We start from the raw sequence: 26,298 nt of genomic DNA on the forward strand, positions 1-26,298 counted from the left end.
AAGCAAAGGCGTGCAGGCACCCAGCGCGCCTTCTCAGAGGACTAGCCTGAAAATGATCCTCGTCCTGCCTACCAATGAAATATTTAAAACGATGTTTGGATGCCCCGCGTTATACCTGACATATTTGTCGATTTTCCCAGACGCTGGGAGTGATTAGATTTGGGGGTCAGTTACTCTAAGGTCATGCGGAGACCACACATTTTAATTTCAAATGGAGGGTGACAAACCTGATAAGCAAAACTTTATGAAATAAAAGGATATGAAATCAACTTACACTACTAGTTGGTATGGGGAAAACTTTTGTATTAAATCTGTCATGTAAAGGCAGGGAGCCTGGCGGTGCAGGAGATAATTTTCCTGACAAATAACCTTGACAAGTTAAGGCACCTGGAAAACGCACTGTGAGAAACCACCTCAGATCATGGAGAACGTTTATTCTCAATGAGGAGGCGGGCAGGGAGGAAGGAGACTCTGGCTTCGAGGCGTTCGCTGATCAAGACCATGCGCTCGGGGGCTCCCAGTGCAGATCGGAATCCTGAAGGTGCACCTGCCAAGACTGGCGGCCGGCAGGGCGGTCAGAACATCGAAGGGTTAAACGATAAAGACAATGAAACAGGCTAGACCTGCTTTAAAACTCAATTAAAAGAAAACGAGTCCCTGTTAGTTTTTCCAATCCAGACTTAAGACTCATTCTGTATTATCTATTCATATGAAAAAGGGTACAGCAATTGAATTTTGAATTATGCTAACCCATTTTCTCAGCTACAGAAAACGCTGGCTTCTGGCCCAATGAACACAATAGCCACATGCTCGAGACCCTTAATTATCTAATTAATGTAGTGTCGTTTTAGCAATTAGTTCAAATGATCATATGCAACTTTTCTATTGCTAAGATCAGAACGGTAAATATTTTTAAAAATACTCGCTGTAGCATGCCATATCCTGTGCATGAAAGATATACAATTGCAATGAAATGTACAAAATGACCAAGACAGGTTTTAAATTAAAGAGAAAAAAAAAAAAAAAAGACCCCAAACCGACTTTAATATGGGCAATGGCTGATTTTCTTATGATTAAATGCATATGGTAAATTCACTGATATCCCACTAAACTAGACTTATGACCAGGAATTACCAACGGGGCTGGCAGATATTATCAAAGGAAATGATAAGGCCTATGTTTAGGGTGGTCTTAAGAGAAGAATTCATTCTACCGAAGGCCCTAATAAATGGCCTCGTAAAATGAATAATAATTGGAAAAACTCTTCAGAGAAGACTGCTCTGTCTTCCCGTCCTCTCCCCGCCAAGGAACTGAATTTTAACTTCAGACTCTTCCTTGACTCTGCCAATCGGAGAAGCCACAAGCGGCTTTTATAACGTACTAATCCCAGAGCTTTGGGATTCTAAAGCTAATGCTGTAGCAAAGTGGCTTATGCCAAAGGAGTTACTTCTGTGCCATTTGTTGGGTCCCTCCATCTGGCGATCTGCCCATGACGGGACCACTGGCCAAGAGCGCTGGACGTAGGTCAAGATCTCGCATGACTGATGGGACAAAACGGGGTTCCAAGGAGATGTTACTTTGTGGGGACCACAGAGGCAACCTTCCGTGACTGGTGCTCATCATTCATTGCCTCTCTTGGCAAAAGAAAATTGCACATATGACCCTTGCTTTGAAAGAGCTTGCAGCCTGATGGGGACAGCAAGTGCACACACAGAAGGCCAAGTGCAGAACTCGTGAAGGCTCCTGGGCCTTAAACACGGTGTGGTGTTCACAAGCCCTGGAGTTTTTACACGCAGAACTGCAGTCTGCTGTTTGTCTGGTATGCAGAGGCAAGACTCTGCTTGGGTCTCAGCGACTCTTCAAGGCAATCTGAGTTCAAGTAGGGGAGAAACTCCCCATTTTCAAGCACTATCAGAGTCCGGATGTCACCCAGGGATTTAAAGGCAGTATTATTTACTTCCTGTCTCACACCTCCCTTGCTGGGTAGATGGGGGTCTGTTTTCTGAGGAGGTGAGAACTCGGCCATTCTTCCATCTGTCATGGAATAGAAGGCGAGGATGCCCCAGGCCCCAGCGACTCTGCGATTCCACACCCTGACCCCTTTAGGGACTGCCAGGTCGGCATCCCTACTGTGATTCCACCGCCACATTCCCACTGCTCGCCACTGCCCTGCTCTTGAGACGCTTCTTCCTCAGCTTCTGCTGCTGCTCTCCCTACCCCGTGATGTACTTTCCATTAAGTCTGTACCTGCACGGCTCTGAGAGGCCCTCTCTCGGAGTAGCCCGCCCGCCCTTCCTTCACCAGCCTGGTAAACTTGGTTCGCCGTTCCCCTTAGCTGTGCTACCAATTCGTCTTCGCAGCCCACCCAGGCTCTCCCTCCCACTTCTTGCTCTGTGTCCTCCAAGCCTTACACACACTTGGGTCACACTGTTGCAACTTATTTAAGCATCTATCTCCCTGACGAAGCTGTGGGTTCCTTAGGAACAAAGGCAGATCCATGCTTTGATCCCTGGTGTTATTTTAATACTGTAGCCTCCATACAGCAGGAGCTTCGTAATTATTCCCGAATCATGAATCGGATTTTCAACAGCTCCAAAAAATAGAAACAGAAGGAAAAAGAGGACTGAGGTGGGAGAGCAAATAGGATGAGGCGCCTGACGATATGAGAAAGAAAAGCAAGAAACACAAACTATGCAAATGGGGAAAAAACTGCAGAGAGGGTATGATGTAACCCTTCTGTTCTGACTTCTTTTGCGGTACAGGTTTCTGAAAAGCAAGACATGTCATAAGTAATAATAACAATCAACAAAGCTGTAACAGCACTGCAACCAATATTCATTCATGGGGATGTAGGCTGTACCCTTACCATTAAAGCTATTTACAGACAAGCATCGGCAGGAGGTAATACCTGTTCCCGGTGTCAGATACAGTTCTGGAAGCCACCCAGAAAACCAAGCTTTGAGAAAACCATGAAGCTGCACTCAGTTTCATTTACATACAAGGTTGATGTATCATATCGATCTTTCTCCAAAAGACCCATAGCTGGAAATGAATTTCTTTCATACAGTTCAAAACAACTGTGGATTTGGTGGTTCTGCACATACACCAAATCACTGAATGGTTAGAGACTAATCCAATGACAGGAGATTATTTTTAATTGTCAAAAAGGCCAGAAAGCATCAGAGACAGTTTAAATGCACTGTGTTAAGGACAGGCAGTATCTAAGTACCTTCTAAAGCAGATGGTCTATGACGAATGCTCAATGAAATAATAAAACATCTCCAAGAACAAAGGCGGCATATTTTTTTTTTCCTTTGAAATCCGGACCCACGTGATATATGTTCTTGTGAAAATATTAATTAGCGAGCCTTGGTTGTTTGGAAGAACTGTGGCCAGGAGGGTACAAATGATAGAGAGCAAAAACCATGTCTGAATACATTCCGGCAAAGTAAAACCCTGCAACGGAATTACCAACGGCACAAGCCCAAACAAGGTCGCCTGTGCATGTGCTCAACTGAAAGTCACACCACTGTCTTTCCCTAGAAACAGATTCCTCACAACGTGGCAGCTTCTCTGGGACAGCAAGGAAAATGCAAAGGGAAGGCCGGCACACAGCACTCCAAGGCTCTCAACTGGGGGTTATCCAAAACACGTTGCTGCGGGTGCAAAGCGCGGACGTGGGGTACAACCGCCCCCACTTCAAGGCACTAGTAGTTGAAGCCCAGAAAGGTTACGTCAATTATCCAAAGTCACAAAGCTGGCAAGGGGAAGTTTCAGTTAAACTCTAGCTGGTCTGGCTCCCCTGTGAAGCATCAAACCCAGCACTGTGTGAACTCGCCTCTTTGTGAATTTGGGGCCGATGAAAGGTGAGCCAGCTCAACGATGAGCTGGTGTCAGGGCACCTGTACTCACAGTGGCAGGGCTGGAACTTAGGGGACAGACGCCGGAGGTTCTTTTCCGAAGAAGGCTAACATCTGAACCAGCTATTAAAGCATCTCCATTCAATTTTATTAAAGTAGACTTTATACTAAAAATTTATATTGGAGATATACACACACACACACATATACACACACACATATATATGTAGATGGATAGGTATCTCTAATAAACCCAGAAGACTATACAGAAAGCCCCTCAGCAAGTTTTCACTTTTCATCCTCCCACCTCTTTGGAAGGTGTAAAATTCACCCCCGGAAGTTGGGCTTGGCCATATAACTGGCTTTGGTGAATGAAAGGAGAATGAAAGTGATGGCTGTGCTCACCCCGAGTCCAGCCCTTCTGAGGCATCAGGGGCTACCGTTTACACCCCGGGAAGAACGTGCCCTCAATCACCACCTACGGCCTGACCTCCAGGACTGCTGAGGCGAGGCCACAGAAAGCAGCCCGGAGATGGGGACTCGCCAGCCACTCCGCTCCGTCTGGGGAGGCTCCTTAGGCAGCAAGAGCACACAGTGGAGACGGAGACGGGCTGGGGGAACAAAGGCCAAGCGATACCAAAGTGAGCAGAGAGCAGTGTGAACGGCGTGTACAGAGGGGCAGACCTCGCAAGGATTCTTGAGAAAGGATCAAGATGCTCGAACCAGTATTTTCACCTGGTCCCTGATTTCAGGGTTCGGCAGCCTCCCACCTGCACCAAGACAAAACACGAAGACACCTGCTTGAGTACTTTCGCGTCCAGGGCCTCAGATCAAGAGAAATATGCTAAAGGCAAATACAAATCGCATCCTGGCTCTCTTCTGAACTGACAGCCATGTCTTTTGGGAGAAGAACGTCAACTGTGGGGTACAGATTTTGGACAAAAGAAAGAAAACCGGACATCCCGTGAGTTCTTGAAAATCACAGGAGCATTATTTGTTGCAGAAGAGTTGGTAAAACGAAGAAGAACTGGAATGGAAGCCGGTGAAAAGCCTCCCCGAGATTACGGCGATTACTTCTTCCCTTTCAAATGCAGAGTATATTGAAGTTTCTTTTAAAAATTCATACAGTCGAATCACTCCGTGCAACTGTACGAGGGAAACTGTCAGACAACATTCCCAATTCAATATTATATTGTGCTTCAAGAAAAGATTTCCATATATTCTAGATTAAAAAAAGCCTCATAAATAAATGATAATCCAGTGGCATGCTCTGGAAAATGAAAAAATAATTTTGTGTTTGCATTTTACTCCACAGAGTAAAATTTAATCTCTCTTTTAATATAGCATGTTTTATATAAAGAGGTAAAAGATGTAACCTTATGAAAATTGATTTTTCACATGCTTAAAAATGTCCCTTGCAGTATTTATCTAGGCACTTTCCATCTGGGAGTATAAAGGCATCACACGTTGATAACGTCACCATGTGAGCTTAAAAGTAAATGGAATTACTATGATTTGATTTGCAGAAATTTTTCTTCACAGTGTTAAAAATAATCAAGATGAGACAGCGGTCTTTGCAGAGCACTGTCTGCTATTAAGGTAACATTTTCAAAGCAGTGCCACGATACAGAGCAGTGCCAAGCACATGGCAGGTACTTACTGATTTGTCAAATGCGTGAACTAAGCACTGGAGAAAACTCAAATGCCCCATTCCGAAGCAAAGGTGACGTCGCAGAATATTAGGACGGGGTAAAATCAGACCGTCTGGGTCTGCCACGAAGGAGAAATCCCTTCGGTGTTCTGAGCATCACTATACAACACGGGACTGGACCCGAGGTTGACACCACACCTTCAGGATGTCTTATAGTATGAAGACAAGCTTATCGCAGTTGATTGTCCTCTAAAGCAACATTTCCTAAAAGACTTCCTCCGCACTCATGGGGGAAATCCTACAGAAAACAAAACCAAACCCGCGGTGCTGTACCTTCTGCACTCACCTCTAGGGGCGGAACGCGGCTTTAAGACTGTGATTAACTTATGCCAAGTCCTTCTTCAAAACCTTCCTGCTTTAACCTTAAGATGTGGTGGCAGCTTCTGAAGGCAGATCTTCTGGCCCTGAACCTCTGCAGGGCTTCTTTGCTGCTCCCACGGAGGCAGCAATCACAGACGAACAGGGGCAGAGATTGTGTTTCGGGAAAATGCTCCAGACACATGAGACGGACTGGAGCAAGGAGAAATCCGAATCAAGGGGCAGAGGCCCTCGCCCGTGTTCCCAGCAGGCAGGATCTCACAGCGGGTCAGTGCTGGGAGGCCAGAAACAAAACAAGGGAGTTTCCATCCTGGCTCGGTGGTAACAAGCCCAGCTAGTATCCATGGGGATGCAGGTTTGATCCCTGGTCTTGCTCAGTGGGTTAAGGATGCTGTGTTGCAGGTCACAGACGCGGCTCGGATCGCACACGGCTGTGGCTGTGGTGTAGGCTGGCAGCTGCGACTCTGATTTGACCCCTAGCCTGGGAACTTCCAGATCCTGCGGGTGCTGCCCTAAAAAGACCAAAAAAAAAAAAAAAAAAAAAAAAAAAAAAAAGACAAAAGAGCTAAACATGTGACACCTAATTCAGTGTCAAGGTAGTGGAGCACTTTTAGACTTTGGATATTCTTTGGATATTACCCACGGTGCAGACATAACAACAGAGTTCATGGGAGTCACTTACACATATTGTAAATAAGGATGAACAGAATGACTCCATGCCAAGCGATAGCTCAACCCAAGCGACAAAACTGCAGAACCTCCAACGTCCCTCTCCTCTCAAAGGTGCCGACCCCACCTGCAGCTGCCCCCAGAGAAGCACTCGCTCTTAGTGTGTGTTTTCCCCTCCCTGGCTTTTCTTTTTCGTTTCAGCACATGTCCTTCTACCCTCCAACGAGTGGTGGGCTTCTGTCTGCAGTCTGCACTTCATGTAAGTTGAATCGTACTGCATATAATGCCCGCCTAACTGCCCTTCTTCAGCCACGTTACGTTTTCCAGATTCTCCTGTGTTGGTGCAGGCTCTGGCGATGCCCTCATGCTCACGGCTCTCTCGGGTTCCTCGTATGAATGTACCAGGCTTCTAGGTCACCTGTTTGATTATGGCTGCTCTTTGGAGAGTTTCCAGGGATTTTTTTAGTTTTGGGGTTTTTCTTACCGTCAAAGGTAATATGCCAGCAGCATTTTCAAACTTTCTCAGTTCCTCAAGAGTTCCTCAAAGGTAAAAGCTCCTCATGGGCTGAGACTGCCGGGCATTAGGTGTTACCTTATCAGGTTATTTACGAAACCAAATGGCTTTATCAAGTTGCACTCTCAGGGGGCTGTACCTATGTGCATTACCTATGACTCCAAATCCTTGCCAATAAGGAAGATCAGCAGACGACTTAAATTTTTCCAATCTAGTGAGTGGGACATCATTTTTCACTTTTGTTTTCCCTACAATGCCTGCGGATTGAGGCGTATGGGTCTGTTGTTCAATAACATGACACTCTTAGCAGACATTCAGATTTATAAGACATGCAGTGCCCTTTAAAATGGATATACCGTGTTGACAAAGTAAGATATAAGCCAAGGTCAAGTTAATGCAGTTAAAGCAATACATCATCTATATATTCCATTGTATATTCTCTCTATATACATTTTTCTATATGGATGGAAATTTAACAAAATATACGATTAATCTTGGCCCCAGGTCCACTGGCATTATGACCTAGGATGAGTCATTTACATTTCCAAATCATAACTGGCACTCAAAAAACTATCTTTCCGTGAAAAGAAATTACACAAAAAGAAAGGACCACCTGTGTTTCTAAGACCTAAAAGCCATCACTGCTCCTTTCTCCTCAGGACGTGTTCAGAAATGCGTGTTTTTCTTTGCTCTGAAAATATACAGCGCTCCCAACTCATTGAGAACGCTTCCCACGAAGCTTAAACTGAAACTCTAAATTTAAAAAGCTCGAGTTGGAGGTCATGCCGTGGCTCAGGGGAAACGAATCCAACCAGTATCCATGAGGATGTGGGTTCAGTCCCTGGCCTCGCTCAGTGGGTTAAGGATGCTGTGTTGCCGTGAGCTGTGGTGTAGGTCGAAAGTGGCTCGGATCCCGCCTTGCTGTGGCTGTGGTGTAGGCCAGCAGCTGTACCTCCTATTGGATCCCTAGTCTGGGAAACTCCATGTGCTGCAGGTGTAGCCCTAAAAAACAAAAAACAAAATAAAAATACAAAAATTTTAAAAATAAAAAACAATTTAAGAAGCACAGATGCATGAGTCCTCTGGTCAATGCCAGCTCTTCAACACGGTATGGCACTTGCCTTCAGAGGCCGCTTTTCACTTTCAGGTCCTTTGTCCTGAAACACCCTTCCTCTGGCTCTTCACATGGCTGGATCCTCCTCGCCCGATGCTCAGCTTCAGTGTCGCCTGGGCATCCTTTCAGGGGCCAGCCTCCCTCCATCCCCAACCCTCTTTCCGTTCCCGCACATGCCGTGTTTGCCTGCATGGAACGCACTTTGGCAAAGCTATTTCATCTGGTCATTTGCTTGACTCCTGCCCACGTCCCCCTCCCCCCCAATACCCCCCCCACCCCACAGTGGAATGTCAGCTCTGTGAGGAGCGGTGCCAGGTCTCCCCGGGGGGTTCACCTTTGTGTCTTCGGCACCTCAAACAGCACCTGGACCTAACAGGATGGTGGTAAAGAAAGAGCAGGTGCGTCAGTTCATCTCCCACCGAGGTTCCGAAACCAGGTCGCTGTGGACCTGGAGACGTCTACGTGAGTCTGTGTGTAAATGAAGCCCTGGGACTCCAGATCCATAACCTCAAAGTCTTCACCTCTACCTGGCTGGTTTCCCCTGCAGTGAGATGCACAGCTGGATTTCTACCAAGTCAAATAGGACCACAAGTCTACCCTGTACCCTCACCCCTCTCCCCTTTCTTACCGGCACCCAATAAAGAAGCTCCGTGAGAGCAAATCAACACAGGACGCGATTTTCTGTAGCTTTATACCCACCTGAGAGTTTTAGAGTTTGAATCTTGCCAATAACCACCCCCTTGCAAGCTTCTAATGATGGAAACCATCTCATCTTATTTAAAATTCAAAGAGGAAGCTCAAAGAGCACCATCTGACAAAGGTACCGACGGGTATTTATGATTAAGGAAGACGATCGGTTAGAAGCAGGCGCTTGTCGATGAGGTCACGTCCTCCCACGAATGTGCTTTATTACCAGCTCGCAGAGATATGCCCTCGCTTTGGTCAATAAGAAAAGGATAAAAGGTTCAAGATAAGGAAGAGGCACTTTACAAATGAAAACGTTCACTAATGAAATTAGTATCGTTATTGCAGGAAGTGCTAATTTTCCTGCTCACTGAGAGTTTAATAAAAATGTTATGTCTACTCTATAACTGTGATTAATCAGTGTGGTATTGAGAAGTGCAGGGATTCTTTTTCAACAAGGCAATTTTCAAAATTTGAAAAGGTGTAAATTTCATGCAAATTGCTTCATAATCATATATGTACAAAACGGAGCCGACGAAAACCGCAGTTAGGAGAGGGATCATTACCATTTAACATTTTTTTAAAAAATATTTTTTCAGCTGCTCCTGAAAAGGTATGTTGTGAATGAGGAGATGTGACCCACTGCGAAGCACGCGGGTAGGAAACGGGACAAAAGGGGACCAATTTGAAACAAACTCCAATGTGGACGCCGAATGTGAACAGCGGTATGAAAGAGGAGCTTTCGTAAAGGAAAACACCGCTTTGATGCCATGGAAATACATCCCCTTGTCTTAACCACAATGTGCAGAGGCAACAGCGCCCTTTTCTTCCTAGCTAAGGAAAAAGAAAAAAAAATTGCCTTTCTGCTCCCAGGATTCTTTTTTAAAACGTTCCCAGGCCTCCTATAATTTTAAACAAAGGGTTGCAGATCAGAAGCCCCTCAGACCGAGTGGCCTAAACTGCAACCCCTCCAGCCCCGGGGTGGGGGGTGGCTTATGTCCGCCCCCCCATAATGAACAGGCCTGAGAGTGGGACACAGGACGCCTCCCATCTCCTTATGCCTGCGGTCTGCAGCAGGCACCATCTGGGTAAATCCCAAACAGGTTATTCATCTGTTTACACAGCTAAGGGGAGGATAATAAGCCCTCGAGCGTCAATATGACAGTGGTGAGATTATTAGGCCCTGCGACTGATGGTCTTTAAAACTTCGAAGACACAAGCAGAAAGCAAGTGTGATACTGTGACAGGTCACTAACAGCTGGGTTGTTTCTGGAGTTTATGAAGTTGGAAGCCTATTCTTGTTTGTTAATATATAACGGCGACAGCAGCAGTGAGCAATTTCAGGGCAGTAACTCCCCGCGACTCTAAATGGACTGAGGACTGCCACGGTTCCTTGCACGGGTGGATTTTTTTCTTTTTTCCAAGCAGGCATTTGGAGGGACAGTGGAATGGTAAGTGGGAACCATTTCTCTTCCTCATCGTCATCCTGTATCTCATACATTTTCTAAAACGACAGCCCTGCTCCAAGCAGTTATCATCCACAACGTTCTTCAGAAGAGGTTTCCAGAGGACAGATTTTAAGGGTTAAAGTGGCGTTTCTCAGCACCATCAGGGCCCAAGCATGGAGACACGCTTGCCAATTCTGCGTGGGCAGGCTCGCACCCTAAGTGTCTCTCCCGAGTGCGGCTTGTAAATGAGACAGAGGCTCCTGCCGCCTTCAATCCGCCGCGCAGTGATCGGTGCCGGGATTAAGATGCCATTAAACTCCAAGATGAGTAAACCTCGCAGGGCCCGGGACAAGCCGCTGGAAAACAAGGGCGGTGGGAGCTCCTTTCTGTCCCATTAGACACGGGATGAGCCTCGGGCGGCCTCGCTCTGTCACTCAGCCTGGTAACGGGCCCCTGACAATCCCCCCTGCAGGAGGGAGGCTCCGCCAAGCCTTTAGCTGCTCCTTCCCTGACTCAGCCACAGAGAAGGCCTGGGCTGCCTGGAAGGTTCCTCGGTCTGCAGGGAGCCCTGGTTGGTTCTCCCTCACCCCACTTTTGCAGCAAAGGCCACCGTTTAAATATACATCAGTCAGGGTGGTGGGGAGCAGGGCTGTGCCTGGGGACATGGAGCGCAGAACAAACCCCACCTCTTGGCTGTGGGCACAGAAGAGGTTCTGGGTGCTGGCACATCCTCTGCAAAGGAGTCAGGAGACGGTGGCCTCAAATCTCGCTGCTGCCTCATGGAGGTCGGGCTTGCGATGGTCCCAGGGCCTCCCTGAGCCTCAGTTTCCTAATCTGAAGCTGGAGCTCTGAGCTTACTACCTCTCAGGTGGGAGAAACAGGCAATGAAAGTAAACTCAGCCCAGAGCCTGAAGGCCCATAGTACACAGGAGCTCTCCTGGTAACTCTGGTAGGTGCTATGATTTTCAAAGCCAATCTGACTGTCACCAATGCTGATCCTACCTCTGCTGTTCAGAGACAAACCCCCTCTGATCTTCCGTTTGCTCAACCAAAACTGAAGACAATTGTGCCCCCCTAAGATGAGGAACAGATTACAGCATAAAAAAGCCACTGGGGAGTTCCCGTTGTGACCCATCAGGTTAAGAACCAGACATAGTGTCTGAGATGTGGGTTCGATCCCTGGCCTTGCTCAGTGGGTTAAGGATCTGGTGTTGCTGTGGCTGTGGTGTAGGCCAGCAGCTTCAGCTCCGATTCAACCCAAGCCCCCAAGAACTCCCATATGCCACAGGTGCCACTGGCACATTCCTCATCTGTCACTGGTACTCACTTGTCCAGCTCTACCTTTACGGCTAGAATTCTAGGAGCAAGAAGAAAAACCCACTCGAGTGCTATGAACATCCCCGGTTAGCTAAGTGCACTATCAGCCGCAGGACCCGCATGCCAAGAGGCACTGCCCACAGGAGGGAAGGGGCCCGAGTTGGGAGGCAGAGGCCTTGGGCGCCCACCACTCGCAGCTGCCTTGTGACGGGCGCCTTGGCACAGGCAGCTTCCCCTGGTCCTCAGACTGTCCTGTGCTGGGCTGTTCTTTGGCCCCACATGTTACAGGCAAGGTCACAGAAGCCTGGGGAGGAGATGTCACAGCCCCAGACAAGGCTGCTGGTCAGCACAGAGCTGACAAAGCCACACGGCTCTCCCAGGTCTGACACGTTCTCCCCACGTGGGGAGAGCCATGGAGGGGCCTCTGGGAGGTAACTAGGTTCACAGGGGGTTGGGGGGGGGGCGCGCGGCTGGGGCCACTGAGGGGACCCAAGCCCTAAGGAGAAGAGGCCAGAACCCTCCCCACCAGAGGGCAGAACACGGAGGCGGCCTCCCTGGCCTCGCACCAGGGAGAGAGTCTGCCAGCAGCCTGATCCTGCACGGCCCCGCCTCCCGGCAGTAAGAAAGCACCACCAGCTGATGGCTAAGCCCCGCCCTGTGGCACTTTGTCACCGAAGCCCAAGGAGACCAAGACAACAGCCTGTTTCAAAATGCATGTTCCAGGAAAGCTGGGTGGCTGGGAAATGCGAGTGTCTCACCTACAGTTTGGTCCTGAAGGAGGGGTCCCGCGACAGCGCTGTAGGGAGACTGCCATCTCTCTGTGACACCCTGAGGTGTGCCTACTTCCCCAAGGAGCTCATAGGACCTCATCATCCCTACGACCTCACCATCCCTAGGACCGACGAGGGAAACGGAGGCCCAGGATGAGTGGCTGTGGTGGGACTAATAATCCCCCCGCAAAAGAGGTTGATGGCAAGCCCCAGACTCTGTGAGTATGTCACCTCACCTGGCCAGAGGGACTGGGCAGATGTGACTGAGTGAAGGGTGTTGAGATGGGAGCCTGCCCTGGACTATCCAGGAGGGCCCAGTGTCATCACAAAGGTCCTTGTAAGAACGAGGCTGGAGCGTTCAACCAGGAAAAGAGTCAGTGACGGAGGCAAGATGATGTGACCCTGCTGGCTTGGAAGATGGAGGAGGCCCCAGGAGCCAAGGAGAGTAGGTGGCCTCTAGGAGCCACCAAGAACAGAGAAATGGATTCTCCTCTGGAGCCCCCAGAAGGAATCAGCCCTGGTGACACCTGGGCCCGGTAGTTCTGCCCTTGTGGCCACTGGAATTATAAGACAGTAAACATGTATTGTCTTAAGCCACTAAGTTGGTGGTCTTGTGTTACAGCGGCAAGAGGAAACTAATACAGTGATAGGGTCAGAATTCAAACCCAGAACCACTGACTCCGGAGGCTCTGATGTCTCCACTGCTGTGCGGCCTCCGAAGAATGGCAAGCCTGTACTCTCCTCTCCACTCTAGAGCTTGGACACTTCCACGGTGTGTCCAGTGTTGGGGTTTTGTTTCGTTCTTCTCTCTACCTGCCTTGTTAAGAAGGAAGGGAGACTTGAGATGTTATGCATGAATACATACTAACATATGAAATAAGGAAAAGGTGAAAAAGGAAGGAGAAGTGAGCATAAAGAGAAACAAGGAAAACTGGAAGAAATCAGGTGAGAGGAAGCCGAATACTAAGATTAAGTCAGGAGAAGTTAGTTTCCAGAGAGGTCCTATGACTTTGCTGAAGATGAGATGTAGGCTACAAATTTGGCTTCGAGCTCCCTGGTGGCCAGGGCAAAAAAGGAATCACTACACAATATGTCTCTGAGATTTAAAAAGAAACTAGATCCTTGGGATAAGGATACCTTTATTGTGTCACAGGGACTCAGAGGAAGGCCTCCCTTGAGCCTTCTCTGTGTTAACACCCTCTCCGATGCCTCCCCTTGCACCTGATTGATTATCTCACCCTTGTGAGGGATGGACAAGAGTTACAATGATTCTCAATTCCCTCACTGTCCGCCGAGCATGGAACTTCCTCCATGGACTGCCCATGCTTCCTGAGACAGAAAGCACTCATGCCGGGGCATCAGCAGGTATTCACTCACCCACCCCTGACACCAGAGGAAGAGGACAAACTACTGCTCCTCTAGCTTGACAAAGGCTTGTGAAGAGTTAGGCTCAGAGGTAGCGTCCCTGTTTAGATGTACTGTGCAAACAAAGCATACACCCAAAGGGGTGCCTGAAAGCAACAGCTACTGAGCTTCAGCCCTGGATCTGCTGAGTCAGCAATGCAGGCTGCACTCCACGGGACAGGTGTCCACTGTCAGCCAGGTGATGCTGCCCCAGGGCTTGGCGGACTCTGGGTCTCTCGCCACCCAGCAGGCGAGCCTGTGCTTGCGTTCTCCCTGAAGTGGCAGGCTTCTGAGAGCAGCAAGAAAGCACGCACCGGTGCAGAAGGACTGCCCAAGCCTCTGCTTGCTTCATGCTTACGAGAGCCCCAGGGCTGGGCCAGGTTCCATGGAGCCTGCTGATTCAGGGGGTGAAGAAGCTGGCTCCGCCTTTGAAGGGAGATGAAGTCATCACAGGGGCAGGGCACAGATGCGACTCAGGGCTGGGGGGCGGGGAGAGAACTGTGGCTGTTTTTTATCACCCACCACAGGTACTAACTGTCGGCAGCTGAGACCTTACTATCTGTCGGCCAGGACGCACTCAGAGATAGTTCCCAATTCCAGGGGATATTATTTGAATCAGGTAACTAATCAATTCTCTTGGGTAACTGTACTGTCGTTGAACCCCAAGGCAGGTGGGCAGAAGAGAAATGGCTCCCTGAAAGGTTTTTGGCTTCTCTAAGGCTGTACGTTTTCCTTCGATGAAAACAAAAAAAGTGCTTGTGTGGACATGTGCGCACACGCACATGCGTATACGTTCACACATGCGCACACCGGTATCCTAAACACAGAGTCACCTCTGACCTCTCCCCTCTACACTGGGATCTGTCATTTTTTGGGCTTTAATGCTTGTCGGCTGTGTTCCCGCACCACCCCGTGTCGCCCGAAAGCTGCGATTGCTTCACTCATCTTTGGAGCATTAAAAATAAATAAAGAAAGAAAGAAAATAAAAGGAAAGTTTCGGAAGGGCAGCACTTACCCCATTCACAGGAAAATAGACTGAAAGGAAAGTATTGTCAGAGTGTTTTTGCAAATGACATTTTCGGCAATATACATTATGATTTATTTTCCCATGTAATCATCTTGATTGCAGACATCCTTTTGGAGAAATCGCACTGCTCTTGGCTAGCTTTTTAAAGCCTCACAAGACAACTTTCAAACCTGATTAGTATGTATGATGGGAAATCAGATACATTATATTTAGCTTGAAGTGCAGAGCGCCGTGGGTGCAAAGAAAGAAAGATGGGGGGAGGGATGAAAGAAGGGGGAAAAAGAACATCTGTACTGCTTTTCAGAGGAAGCTGCGCGGCACACGGCAGGGAGAGCAGTGGGGCTGCTGAGCGGAGTTTGCTCAAGACGCCCTGATGGAATTAACTGGTTGTGGCCCAGCTCCTTAGCGGACAGCTCTCCCCGGTTGCTAAACCGCATGATGCGATGACTCCGCGCGGGACACACTCGTGCTTTTCTGATCCCACACCTGAGAGCGCATCACCCCCGTCCACGTGGTCTGCCTGGTGGCAGGGACGGTGACTCGTGGCCTGCAGGCTCACAAGCCCTTCAGTGGACCATCGCCCGCTCAGTGGGCACACTGGCCTAAAGGCAGGCAGGTTGGACGTGGTATGGCCACCTGACAGCTCTGCTCCAACTGCAGTGTGCAGAAATGACCAGGGTGGGGCGGGGGGGGCGACACTCAGGGCAAAGGGTCTGCAGTGACGGAGCTGTGGGGCGCTTGCCCAGAAGCTGGACAGACGGAGGGTGTCTCCTCTGGTGGAAGCCCTGAGGGTCTGGCTTGCCTCGTCCTGGCCCTGATGCCTGAGAACCAGAAACAGAAAGCAAACACATGCATCCCTGGGGTGTGAACGGAGCCGGTACGTCACCAGAGCTCTGGTTCTTAGGTTAACACCACATGGCTCAATCGGGAGCGGAATGCGTGTATGGGGCGGTGGGTGGGGGGATTTGAGATGAAGTGAGATTTCAGAAGAATTTCACAGGTGGGGTGGGGACTCCAGGCCACACCCCCAGGTTCCTGGAAGCCCCTCTTCCTTCCCTCTGCCTGTTAGGTATCCTCGATGGGACAGGGTGAGAAGCTTCTCATTCCCAGGACACAAGGACCAAAGCCAGGGTTCACCAAGTAATACGACTTGACAACTGCGTCCAGAGAAAATGGGGGAGGGATGCTGGCTGGAGGCCTACGGTGCACCTGAACAGGTCTAACAGCTGAACTTCCATGGACCACTGCTTCACCGTCACGGGAATCCCGAATATTAACCCATTCTGGGTGCGGACCCTCAAGCACAGAAAGAGGAGCTGAGCCAGGTCATTACAGAGACCAAATTTTTTTTGACTCAGCTGCACCTGCTGAAACATGAAGCTGCAGACAATCCCCTTCCCCCCACCCCCATCCTACCACACCGGGGGCCCAGGGGAAGGAGGGCATGTGTGCCCAAGAGCCGATCTCTGACTCCATCCTGGAGGCTCTACCTAGGCTTCCTTTCTGTGGGTTTTAGATACCCCTGGTCTTTAACACTCAACTTTCTGCCTCAGAAAACATCTCTAAAAAGGTCTAGGCTTTGTTTGCTGTTTTGTTTTTTCTTTCCCTTTTCTGGCCGCCCTGTGGGATATGGAGTTCTGGGGCCAGAGATAAGATTCAAGCCGCAGTTGCAACCTGCACTGCAGCTGTGGCAACGAAGGATCCTTAACCCACTGTGCCTGATCCCGCTGCACCACAGAAGGAACTCCGGCTATTTTCTTTTTTTAAAGTGTGGCTTTGGTCGCCAGAATATTAAGTTGGCCCCCAAGATTCCTGCCCCCAGAGTACACCTGGCCTTTCCCAGTTAATCACTCAGCTGGGCATGTCTGTGAAGAAAGTTAATTAAGCCCCCAAATCAGTTGGCCTTAACATAAGGAGACCAGTCTAAACGCAGGAGCCCTTTAAATATGGGTACAGACGTCAAAGTCAAGGACGGTCATAGAGACTTGAAACATGAAAAGATTCAATGCAGAAGCGTCTCTGTTAATGACTTTGGGGGTGGAGGGGGTCCTGTGGCAAGAATACAGGTGGCATCTAGGAGCTGGAAATGGCCAGCAGTTGACTGGGAGACAGAGGCTCCAACCTCACAACTGCAAGGACCTGAATTCTGCTGACAACTGGAAGGAGCCTGGAGGTGGCTTCCACTCCAGCGCCTCCAGAAAGGAACGGAGCCCCAGCTGACACCTTGAACTTGCCCCTGTGAGACCCTGCGCAGAGAAGCCCATCACAGTGTGTCCAGATTCCTGACCTATAGGACTGTGACCTAGGAATGGATGCTGTCTTGAGCTACTCAGTTTGGGGCAATTTGTTACGCAATGATTGAAAAACAAATGCGGCAGCACATAACAGTCCCAGCTTTAAAATGCACACTTGCTTCTATTTAGATCTTTGACTTTCACTGTCACTATACCTTCATGGTATAAAATTCTTAACACAGGAACTCAAGCACCACAGCTGCATTAATTTTCCTTTTTTTTTTTTTTAACTAATTACTAAAGAATTAATTAATTCCAAAACAATATTTCTCGCAAGTACTACTCATCATTGTAACAGTATATGGGTGGCTGGTGAATCTAGACCAGCATCTACTGAAATTATTTTTCTATGCCATGTCCTACACAAAGTCAAGTGAAAAAAAAAAAAAATCAGTCCAAACCGAATTCTCAATTTCTCCTACAAAAGGCACCTGGTTTGGGCAGCAATGACTTATTTGAACACATGACATAGAAAAAAGCCCTACCCTGGGTATTTTTCTATCAAATATCTTCTAATATTATCTCCTAAGCTTCAGAGATGGGGAAAAAAAGAACAGCTTTATAAATCTCTTGTTATAACCAAAATCACACACAAAAAGATGAGAACCCTTCAATGTCACTAATTTCTCTGAAGCAATATAACGGCAAACTCCTGAGACCCTGGCTATTTCAGACAAAATAGAAAAATGTAGATTCTGGAGGAAGCTGGGGACTGGGCTTTTCTGCAACAGATTGTAAGCCAAGTCATAAATTGAGGTAAAGCAGGAAATAAAGGGAAGAAAAAGGCATGGAAGCTGTGGGTTTGTGCCTGCCCACTGGGGGTCTGTAAGATCATGGGGCTAAGGGTTCTCCTGTCCGTTCTGGATACACGTTCACATGGCTGAAGCCATGAGAACATTCTACCAAGAAGCTATGGCAAGAAGGGGGGGTTCCCTTAAGGAGGAGAGTTGAAAAGACTAAACCAAAAAAAAAAAAAAAAAAGGCAAAGAAAATCCACGTGGAATACACAAAAACATATGCCTGCTACACCCAAGCCATTACATATCTGCCATTAGTGCTGCTTAACCATCCTATGCTGTACTAGGATCCACTGCTCTCCGAGTGTTTTAAGAAGAGACAGTCTCACCATGGTGATACAGGCGATGCTCGGGGGACGGGGCTGGCGGGGGGAGTGGAACAGTCCTTATTATAAATTCATTGGCTAGATAATGTCTTAGCCCCTGAATGTCAACTACTTGCCCCTTTAGACTCTGTTAGTGGCCACATCTACATCCCTCCCTGGCTTTGCCTTCCACTGTCCCTTGCCTGGACTGTTCCCAGACCCCCTCTGCTGCCAGTCCAGCAAAGCCATCCTTCTGACTGAGGCTGCAGGGGGCCTAATGGCACTTGGACCCCTTATGACATGTAGGGAAGCAAAATATCCATAAACGTCTCCAGGGCTTTCCACTGCCATGACGAGAAAATCCAGAGTCTTGTTGGGGTCCCCAAGGCACAAGGGGACTTCGCCTTGAATTCACTTCCAGCCTCAGCTTTGTCAGCTCTGTCCCTCTCCTATGCCAGGCTCCAGCTAGAGAACCACCTGTCCTTTCCCCCAGGAGAATGTGACCTTGAGCAGCAAAGGCTTTGTTGGAGGGGAGAGTGACAGCACGGGGGACCTGCAGAGTAGTAACCAGATACCCACCACATAGTCATGGTTGTAGAGGGCACTAGGGGGACAACGCAGGATGGAGGGGTATCCACTACACACTCAATGCTAGGGGTCAGGCAGGTCTTTCCAAGGTCAAAGTTAGTTTAGAGAAGGAATAAAGAACATTCTAGTCAGAAGGATGGGCATATAGAAGGACCACCGAGGCAGATCTGGGGTTGGGGAGCAAGACGCTGGTCAGCTCAATGATTCAGAGGCCTGGAGTCAGGAGGGTCTCTGGTAAGCCACCATGACCAGCCGGGGTACAAGTGGGTGGCTCCAGAATTAGTGTAAGTGCCACCTAGGGTGACAGGCTAAAGCCGAGGAGATCGGCTGGGGACTAGGGAGAAGCAGAGGGCACATGCCCACCCAGAGAGAAGTGGCCACTGCTCAAATGCAGCCGCTGGTACCGCCTGGCTTTGATGATGCCAGGGCTGCTTTGTCAAGAGCAACAGGAAATCCAAATCGTGATGTGAGGTCTCCCAAAGTTTAAAAGGCTGGCAACAAATTGATTTCATGGAGAAAACAAAACCCCACCAGGCTCAACATAAGACATCTGCCAGCCACCAACGTGTGACCTCTGGGACAGGAACTGGAAATGAGCACAGGGAGTGTCCAAGAGCTGGAAGATGTGCTTGTTTCTTAGCCGGGGTCTTGGAAAGCAAGAGCGTTGAAAAGAAAGTGGATCCCATGGGGGTAGGGGTGGAGGTGGGAGGCGGGAGCAGGCTGGGGCCTCAGCAGCTTGGGGGTGAGAGCAAGCGTCTCTGGAGGCTTGGCAGGAGGCTGGGTCCCCAGAATCACAGCCCCCTGCCCCATCCATTAGTCCATTCCATCAGCAAATGTTCACTGAGGACCTACTAAGTGCCAGGCACTGTTCCAGACTCTAAAAGCAAAATAGACAAAATCCCTGCCCTGGAGGAAGGCACACCCATGTCCTCTTTCTGGGGAAATAGAAAAACAGGGCAGTGTTCAGGGGACTTGAACCAAGTCTCCAATCCATACCGGTTCACCATTCTGAGCTTTGAGCTCATTCCCTTTATCTGAAAATCAGGCAGGACCAAGGGCCCAGGCATCAAAGAGACCCCAGAGGCCACAGGTGCCAGCAGCCCAGGACTGAAGGGCAAAGGGCCTCGCACCCCTTGTTTCCATGCAGAACCCCAACATCCCGAATAGTGCCCACACCCAGCCAGTGCTCAGCATTTGCCAATATAAGTTTGACCATTCTGAAGCTAAGAAATATTACCGAGATACCGGGGAAAAAAAAAAAAAATCACTCAAGTTGGAATTGGCTTTTGCATATCAAAAGCCTTCCTCTTGTGCTTCCAGATCTCTATGTGATGGCGCCCAGGGAGAACAGGATCTCAGGAACCAAAGAAAAACAGCTCTGAAAACAATTTGGACAGACAAAGACAAATACTGTATGATTTCACTGAATCTAAAAAATAAATACAACAAACTATTGAGTATAACAAAAAAGGAGATGCTACAGAGAGAACAAACAAGTGGCGACCAGTGGGGAAAGGGAAGGAGAGGGGGAGGGCGGGGAGGTAAGGGACTGAGAGGCACAAAGTGCTAGGTATAAAACAAGCTGCAAGGATACACTGCACAACACGGAGGAGAGAGCCAACATTTGTTAACAGCTGTACATGGAGTATAACCTTTAAAAACGGTGAATCTACAGTACATCTGTAACTTAAATACTATCGTACAGCCACTCTTCTTCAATAAAAAAGAAAAAGAAAAAAATAGGAGTTCTCTTGCAGCCTCAGGCTAAGGATCCCACATTGTCACTGCAGCAGCGTGGCTCAAGTTTGATCTCCAACCCAGGAAGCTCCATATGCTGCAGGTGCAGCTGATAAATAGACAGAGCGATAAAATAAAGTCACATGGGCCAACCAACCAGCTTGAACAAAACAATACAAGAGGTACACAACTTTTTTTTTTTCTTTTACAAAAAAAGAATAATCATTTGGCTGTCATTCTATCGACAAGACTAGGCAGGTAATCAAAAATGGATGGAACCAAAACCTAATACCCCACTTCAAAAAAGGAGAAAAGCGGGTCCAGGGGGTTCTCCCCTTTGCCCGACTGCCCCTCACTCACGGCAGTCCCCTTCCTCTTTTAATTTCACTGTCACAGTTTCAGACTTTGTTTCTGATCCCAGGGAAAACAAACAAACAAAACATGCTGCCCTACAAAATCCTACTTACACATGCTGAGTTCACTTCTTCCCTAAATGTGGACCCAGGCTCGTGGGGGACGAGGGTGACCCAGCATGTGCCCTTCTGGGCATCATGTCAACTGCTTTCAGGTAGCCTTTCGCTTGTAGGTCCTTCCTAACTGTGTCCTCAGGCCAGCACAGTTCACAGGGGGCCCAAGATCAATGCATCACTGCGGCGTGGGACCAGGCTGCTGCATCAGAGGAATTTCCCGACCGCTCCTGTGCTCTGACCCCACAGTAACTCTGCTCTCCCCACGCCTCCTGGCCAGCTCCCCTCTGCCTCACCTGACCCAGAGCCTGCCAGGCAGCCATATGTTGCTGGGGCCAGCCGCCTCCATTTCTCCTTTTGTTTTGTTTTTTCTTTCTTTCTTTTTAAAGGAGGAGGGAAGTACCTTGTTTATTTCCAAACTCCCTTGCATCTGATGTGCGCTAGGCTGGCATTTGCTGTTAAAGCAGAAAATTATAAGGAGGGCCTAATTGACCCTCCTGTGTCTTTGAAAAAGCCTGTCTGTGGTCTCTAATTGACCCTCTAGGTACCGATGGAACAATGAATGAATCTTCAGGAAATAATGGAGGGCGATGATTAATAGCCCGGGTCTGGCTGGACCTCTGTCTCCCCCAGCTCTTCCCCCGCACCTGCCTTCCTCCCGTCGTGACACTTGAGTCCCCGCATTTCCTAAGCAGCGATTTATTATTATCGCTGAATAATAAATACCCTGCAGTCGACACGTGAAACAATCGGACACATCACGATTCTGCAGAGATGGGGATGACATTTACTTAAGCTGGCGTCCTCATTTTTCTCTTTGGCAACGCTCGAAAGGGTCTTCCTCTGGTAATTGCGGGCAAACTCAAAGCAGAAAGGCGGCTTCTCTCAAGTTTCTAGTAAAATGACTGCAGACGGGAAGCCCTCGGGAATTGAGGGTTTCTTCCCTGTTTCCTAGAGCAGCGAGTCCCCTTCCGGTTCAGGTGAGGATAAGGCCTTTCAAGAACACAGTGAACGATAAAAGTAATGGTAACAAGTGATCCCCCCCCCAGTGTAAAGCAGGTAGCTGCCCCCCTTACACATTAACCCGAGGTCAGACCGAGATGAACTCAACGCTTATCATTCCCATTATTCAGATGAATAAGCTGAGGCGCAGCGAGTAACTGGCCCAGAGTCACAGGTCCCCAGTTCTGCCTGTCTCAAAATATTCAACAATAACTGTGCAAACATACAATCTTAAAGGGAAAACATTTTTAAAACTGGGTAAGAGCATAAAAGGAAGTACCTTGCTTTATTTTAGGTTGGCTCAAAAACAAACCTTTCCTCTAGACATGGCAAGAGAGAATGCTTAAATTCTAAAACATGCATGTCTTGGAGGTCCTGCTGTGACGCAACAACATCAGTGGCATCTGTGGAGCTCTGGGGCGCAGGTTCAATCCCTAGCCCAGCGCAGTGGGTTAAGCATCCAGCATTGCCATAGCTGTGGTACAGCTCGTAACTCTGACTCGGATCTACCCCTGGCCCAGGAAATCCATAGGCTGAGGGGAGGCCAAAAACCAAAAAACAAAATAAAACATGCACGTCTCTAGAGGATGATAAGAGGCCAGAAGGACTTTTTCCCCTTTTTCCAAATTCATAGCATCAACTAAACTTTTAATTGAAAATGATTATGAGGGAAGGAAAGGAAAGGAAGGAAAAAAGCCATCAAAAATCTCCTTGGCTCCTGCTGCTGCTCCACCTTCCTCAGACCTTAAATGGCGAGAGAGCCTCAAGCTGTCAGCCAGGCTCCTGGGTGTCGCTCTTCCTGCTGTCAGGCTCTGCAGGAGAGCAGGCCGCTGGGCTGCCTGTGCAGCAACACGGATGCTTGGCGCAGGAGCACAATTTCTGTGAAAGACAGAGATCCTCTCCCACAAGCAGACTCACCCCACGGTCAGAAAGCACTGGGCCACCGTCCAGAGTCACGGGCTGGGAGGGCTGTGGGCTTCTGAGAGCCATCGAACCTGAGACCTCTGCGAGCGACTCCAGTACAGAGGAGAGAAGTGAATACTCCAGTCCGCGTGCCCTGAGCGGAGGGCGCCTTAGGTCACCTCTAAGGTCCCGTTCAAGGTCATGATTTTACATCTTTTGGGTTTTAGGAGATTTTTTTTTTTTTTCTTTTTGGCCCCACCCAAGGCGTGCAGAAGTTGCTGGGGCAAAGGACTGAACCTGAGCCACAGCAGTGACAATGCCAGATCCTGAACAGCTAGGCCAGCTGGAACTCCAAGGTCATGATTTTAAAATCAAACAAGATCCTCCTGGAGATTTTTGGCCCAAAGACAGACCCCTCCTAAGGGCAGACCCCCTCCCTGTCTCCCCTTTCCAGAGGAAAGGAAACAACTCATCCCAGAAACACCCATTCCAAGGGCAAACCAGCCCCTACAGAGCCCTCACCCCCCCCCACTCCCTCCACTGGGCTGTCATACTCCACGCCATGGTCCACCTGCCCCCATCACCCCATGGCCGGACACCAGACACCGGGGCGGCCCCCAAAGCCCAGAGCCTGCTGAAACTATGCCGGCTGGTTGACCCTAGGCCTTCGTGCCCCACCTCCCAGGCTCCTTCCTCCCACAGGTTCCCCTCTCCCTCTGCCTTCTGACCAACGCTGGCGCCTCGCGTGTGCCCCATGGCATGACCTGTGCCCTCTCCCTTGAGATCTCTTGAGTAACAAAACATCTTTTCGATGGCAGTTGTCTCCTGACCTCTGTATCTACACAATAATAAAACCACTAAAACAGGCAGAAGGAAGGAGGGACAGAAAAGCAGACGGATGGAGGGAGGGAGGGAAGATGGGAAACAACTGAAGAAGGAACAAAGAATGAAGAGAGGGGGATGAACTGAAGCCCTGCCTGTCATTTTGGAGAGAAACACCTAACAACGCTGTCAGAGAAACCCTTCGCTACTTTGGGGAGAGAGGGGCGCGCTGAAGACACACAGGATGCAGGGTCCCAAGCGGAAACGCTGACCTCGCATCCAATGCGCAGGGTCCAGCGGGCTCTCAGGCCCTCCTGCTGTGGCCACCTTGCTCAGGACACAGCAGAGAAGCTACTTTCCTGGCCCGACTGACAGTCAACACCCAAAGTGGGACTGGCTTGCAAATGGGTCTATAAATAGGAACCTCCAGCCCCTTTTAACTCACTCTCAGGGCTTTTATTCATTAAGATTCGGAAGCTCTGGAGGGTGCAGATGCGCCTTCTTCCCTCCTGGATCCCAAATACAACACCCCGTGTGGAAGCAGATGGCTTGGGATAAATACCGATGACAGTTTACAGGCTGAGACGTGGCTTCACCAGAACCGTGCTACAGCGTGATCTGCTTGGGGAGAGAAGGGCTAAGCACATCCGGCTTTAAGTGGAGGTCACATTTACACATGAAATTTCGGGTCCGTGGAAGGAGTGCCGGGGTCTGCGGGTCACTCTGCCAGGGACCTCTCCATCATGGCCCACAAGGAGCCCCACCTAATGCATGAGGAAGCAAGCATGTCAGGAAGCCAAGGATGGCTCAGCCCCCTACCAAGGGCTGGCTCTGTTAACACAGATGAGAGCTCCCCCCCGCCACCTACCCCGCTCCCCTGATTCTAAAATTCTCCATGCGTTTGCTGCCACCCGTAAAAGCTGGTGGTTTTGCTGATCGGAAACCGCGTGACTGAACCAACACCTGCTTCGGCACTTAACCCTGGAACGGGAGAGGTGAGAGTGGTTTCTGTTTATTTTTATCCCGACCGTAAAATGGAAGAGCAATCACGTCGGTCCATCGTGGCGGAAGAAAACCAAAGCTGATGGGAGCAGACAGAGCCCGGCTTTCAGGGATGCTGCGCTAAGCGCTTCTCGGCGTGTCAGGACCCGAGCAGCTTGAAGGCGAGTGCCTGCCTCATGCTTGCAGCGGTCACCGTTCAAGGCAGAGGTGCAAGGGGCGAACAGCCAGCAGGCGCATTCATCTCACGCCAGGATATCCCTGCCCTCCGAAAGAGCGACGGAGGGGCGCATACCACCTTAGCCCTGCCTCCCTGGACGGTCCCGGCGCTTGCAATGGTACGACGGAAGTGCCTGGCTCCAAGAAAGCATGTCCTCAGGACACTGCGTCATTTGAGGGTTGACATTTCAAGCAAATCTAAACAACAATAGTTCAAACAACCAGGAGCCCTCTTGTGTTGAGAAAGTTCAGGCACTGATACAAAGGTGCTTCAAAAACACACATAACATTCAGGAAAAAGTCTGGGAGAATTCTGTTTTCCCTAAGTTTCTTCCGAAACCATGGGATTCCTTAGTATCTGTATCATAGACTGTATTGCCTGTTACTCAGAATCCATGTGTCCCCCAAAGATTTGTAACACACCCTAATAGTACAGTCATCAGTTAATCCTGAGCCTCCAGCCGAGGGAGAAGGTAAATCATCTCCCCTGTTCCTTTCCTTTCTCATCTTTCTTCAAAAGAAAAAGTGGTGTCAGCCCTCTGCCTTTCTGCTCCAAATTCTCACTACAAACTCTTGACTTTTTCCCCAAGTTGCCCAAATATGGGAAGTCTCACCTCCCAGCGGGCCTCCGCTCTCCATCCAGTTGTTCCAGCTCTGCGGCCGTTCACAGCAGAGCCCACGAGCAGGCTGTCTGGGAAGTTCCAGGGTGAGCAAGAAATCCCAAAGCAGAGGCCTCTGGTAACGTCAGGAGGAAATGAAAATTCCAAAGATGAGCTCTTTATCTACAGTCGAAAATGCTGATTTTCTTAACCCATGAAAATTAAACAAATAACCAAAAAAAAAAAAAAGATGGCCGAAATTTTATGTCCCAAACATGTGCTCTAGATGCCAGCCAACTTCAACCCACAGGCCAAATCCAGCCCACTGCTTGGTTCTATAAATAATGTTTTATTGGCCACACAGTCAGGTCCCTTTGATTACATACTATCTATGGCTATTTTCACTACACATCTCAGTTGAGTAGTTGTGATGGACGCCTTAGAGGCCACGGAGCCAAAAATATTTACTATCTGACCATTTATAGGTAAGGTTTGCAGACTCTGTTCTTGGATCTGCCTTGTCATCCTTGGATGACAAATGGAATGATCCACTAAGAGCATTTTAATGACAATATTAATAAATTATTAATTTGGGTTTAGGGTAGAAGAGAAAGTCAAAGAACTCCTCAAGAGTCACAACCATTATTTCGGAAATGAAAATCAGCCACACCAGATAACTAAATTCTATCACGCAACTATGTATTAGACACGTACTACGTGTCAGGTGTTT

General features: G+C 48.9%; 1 protein-coding gene across 6 annotated transcripts in view; it reads right to left on the bottom strand.

Annotated features, from left to right (window-relative positions):
- WWOX (WW domain containing oxidoreductase) overlaps window positions 1-26,298 on the bottom strand; it is a 969,209-nt gene that overhangs the window by 549,220 nt on the left and 393,691 nt on the right. Inside the window, exons 9-10 of one of the 6 annotated variants that reach the window (XM_084959513.1) lie at window positions 25,584-25,704; window positions 340-556 (exon numbers count right to left, since the gene is read on the bottom strand). The exons of 4 other annotated variants lie outside the window; for them this stretch is intronic. In XM_084959513.1, the coding sequence (XP_084815639.1) occupies window positions 420-556; window positions 25,584-25,704 (258 nt within the window). In that variant the 3' untranslated portion in view covers window positions 340-419. Of the gene's footprint in view, window positions 1-339; window positions 557-24,185; window positions 25,168-25,583; window positions 25,705-26,298 lie in introns of those variants that run through there. One more of the 6 variants, XM_084959514.1, reaches the window with a different exon arrangement.

The sequence above is a fragment of the Sus scrofa genome, chromosome 6 (assembly GCF_054392235.1).
Source record: "Sus scrofa isolate SSC_HxYL_T2T_F1_AM1 chromosome 6, Sscrofa_HxYL_maternal_Yorkshire_Landrace_v2.0, whole genome shotgun sequence".
Classification (NCBI taxonomy): domain Eukaryota; kingdom Metazoa; phylum Chordata; class Mammalia; order Artiodactyla; family Suidae; genus Sus; species Sus scrofa.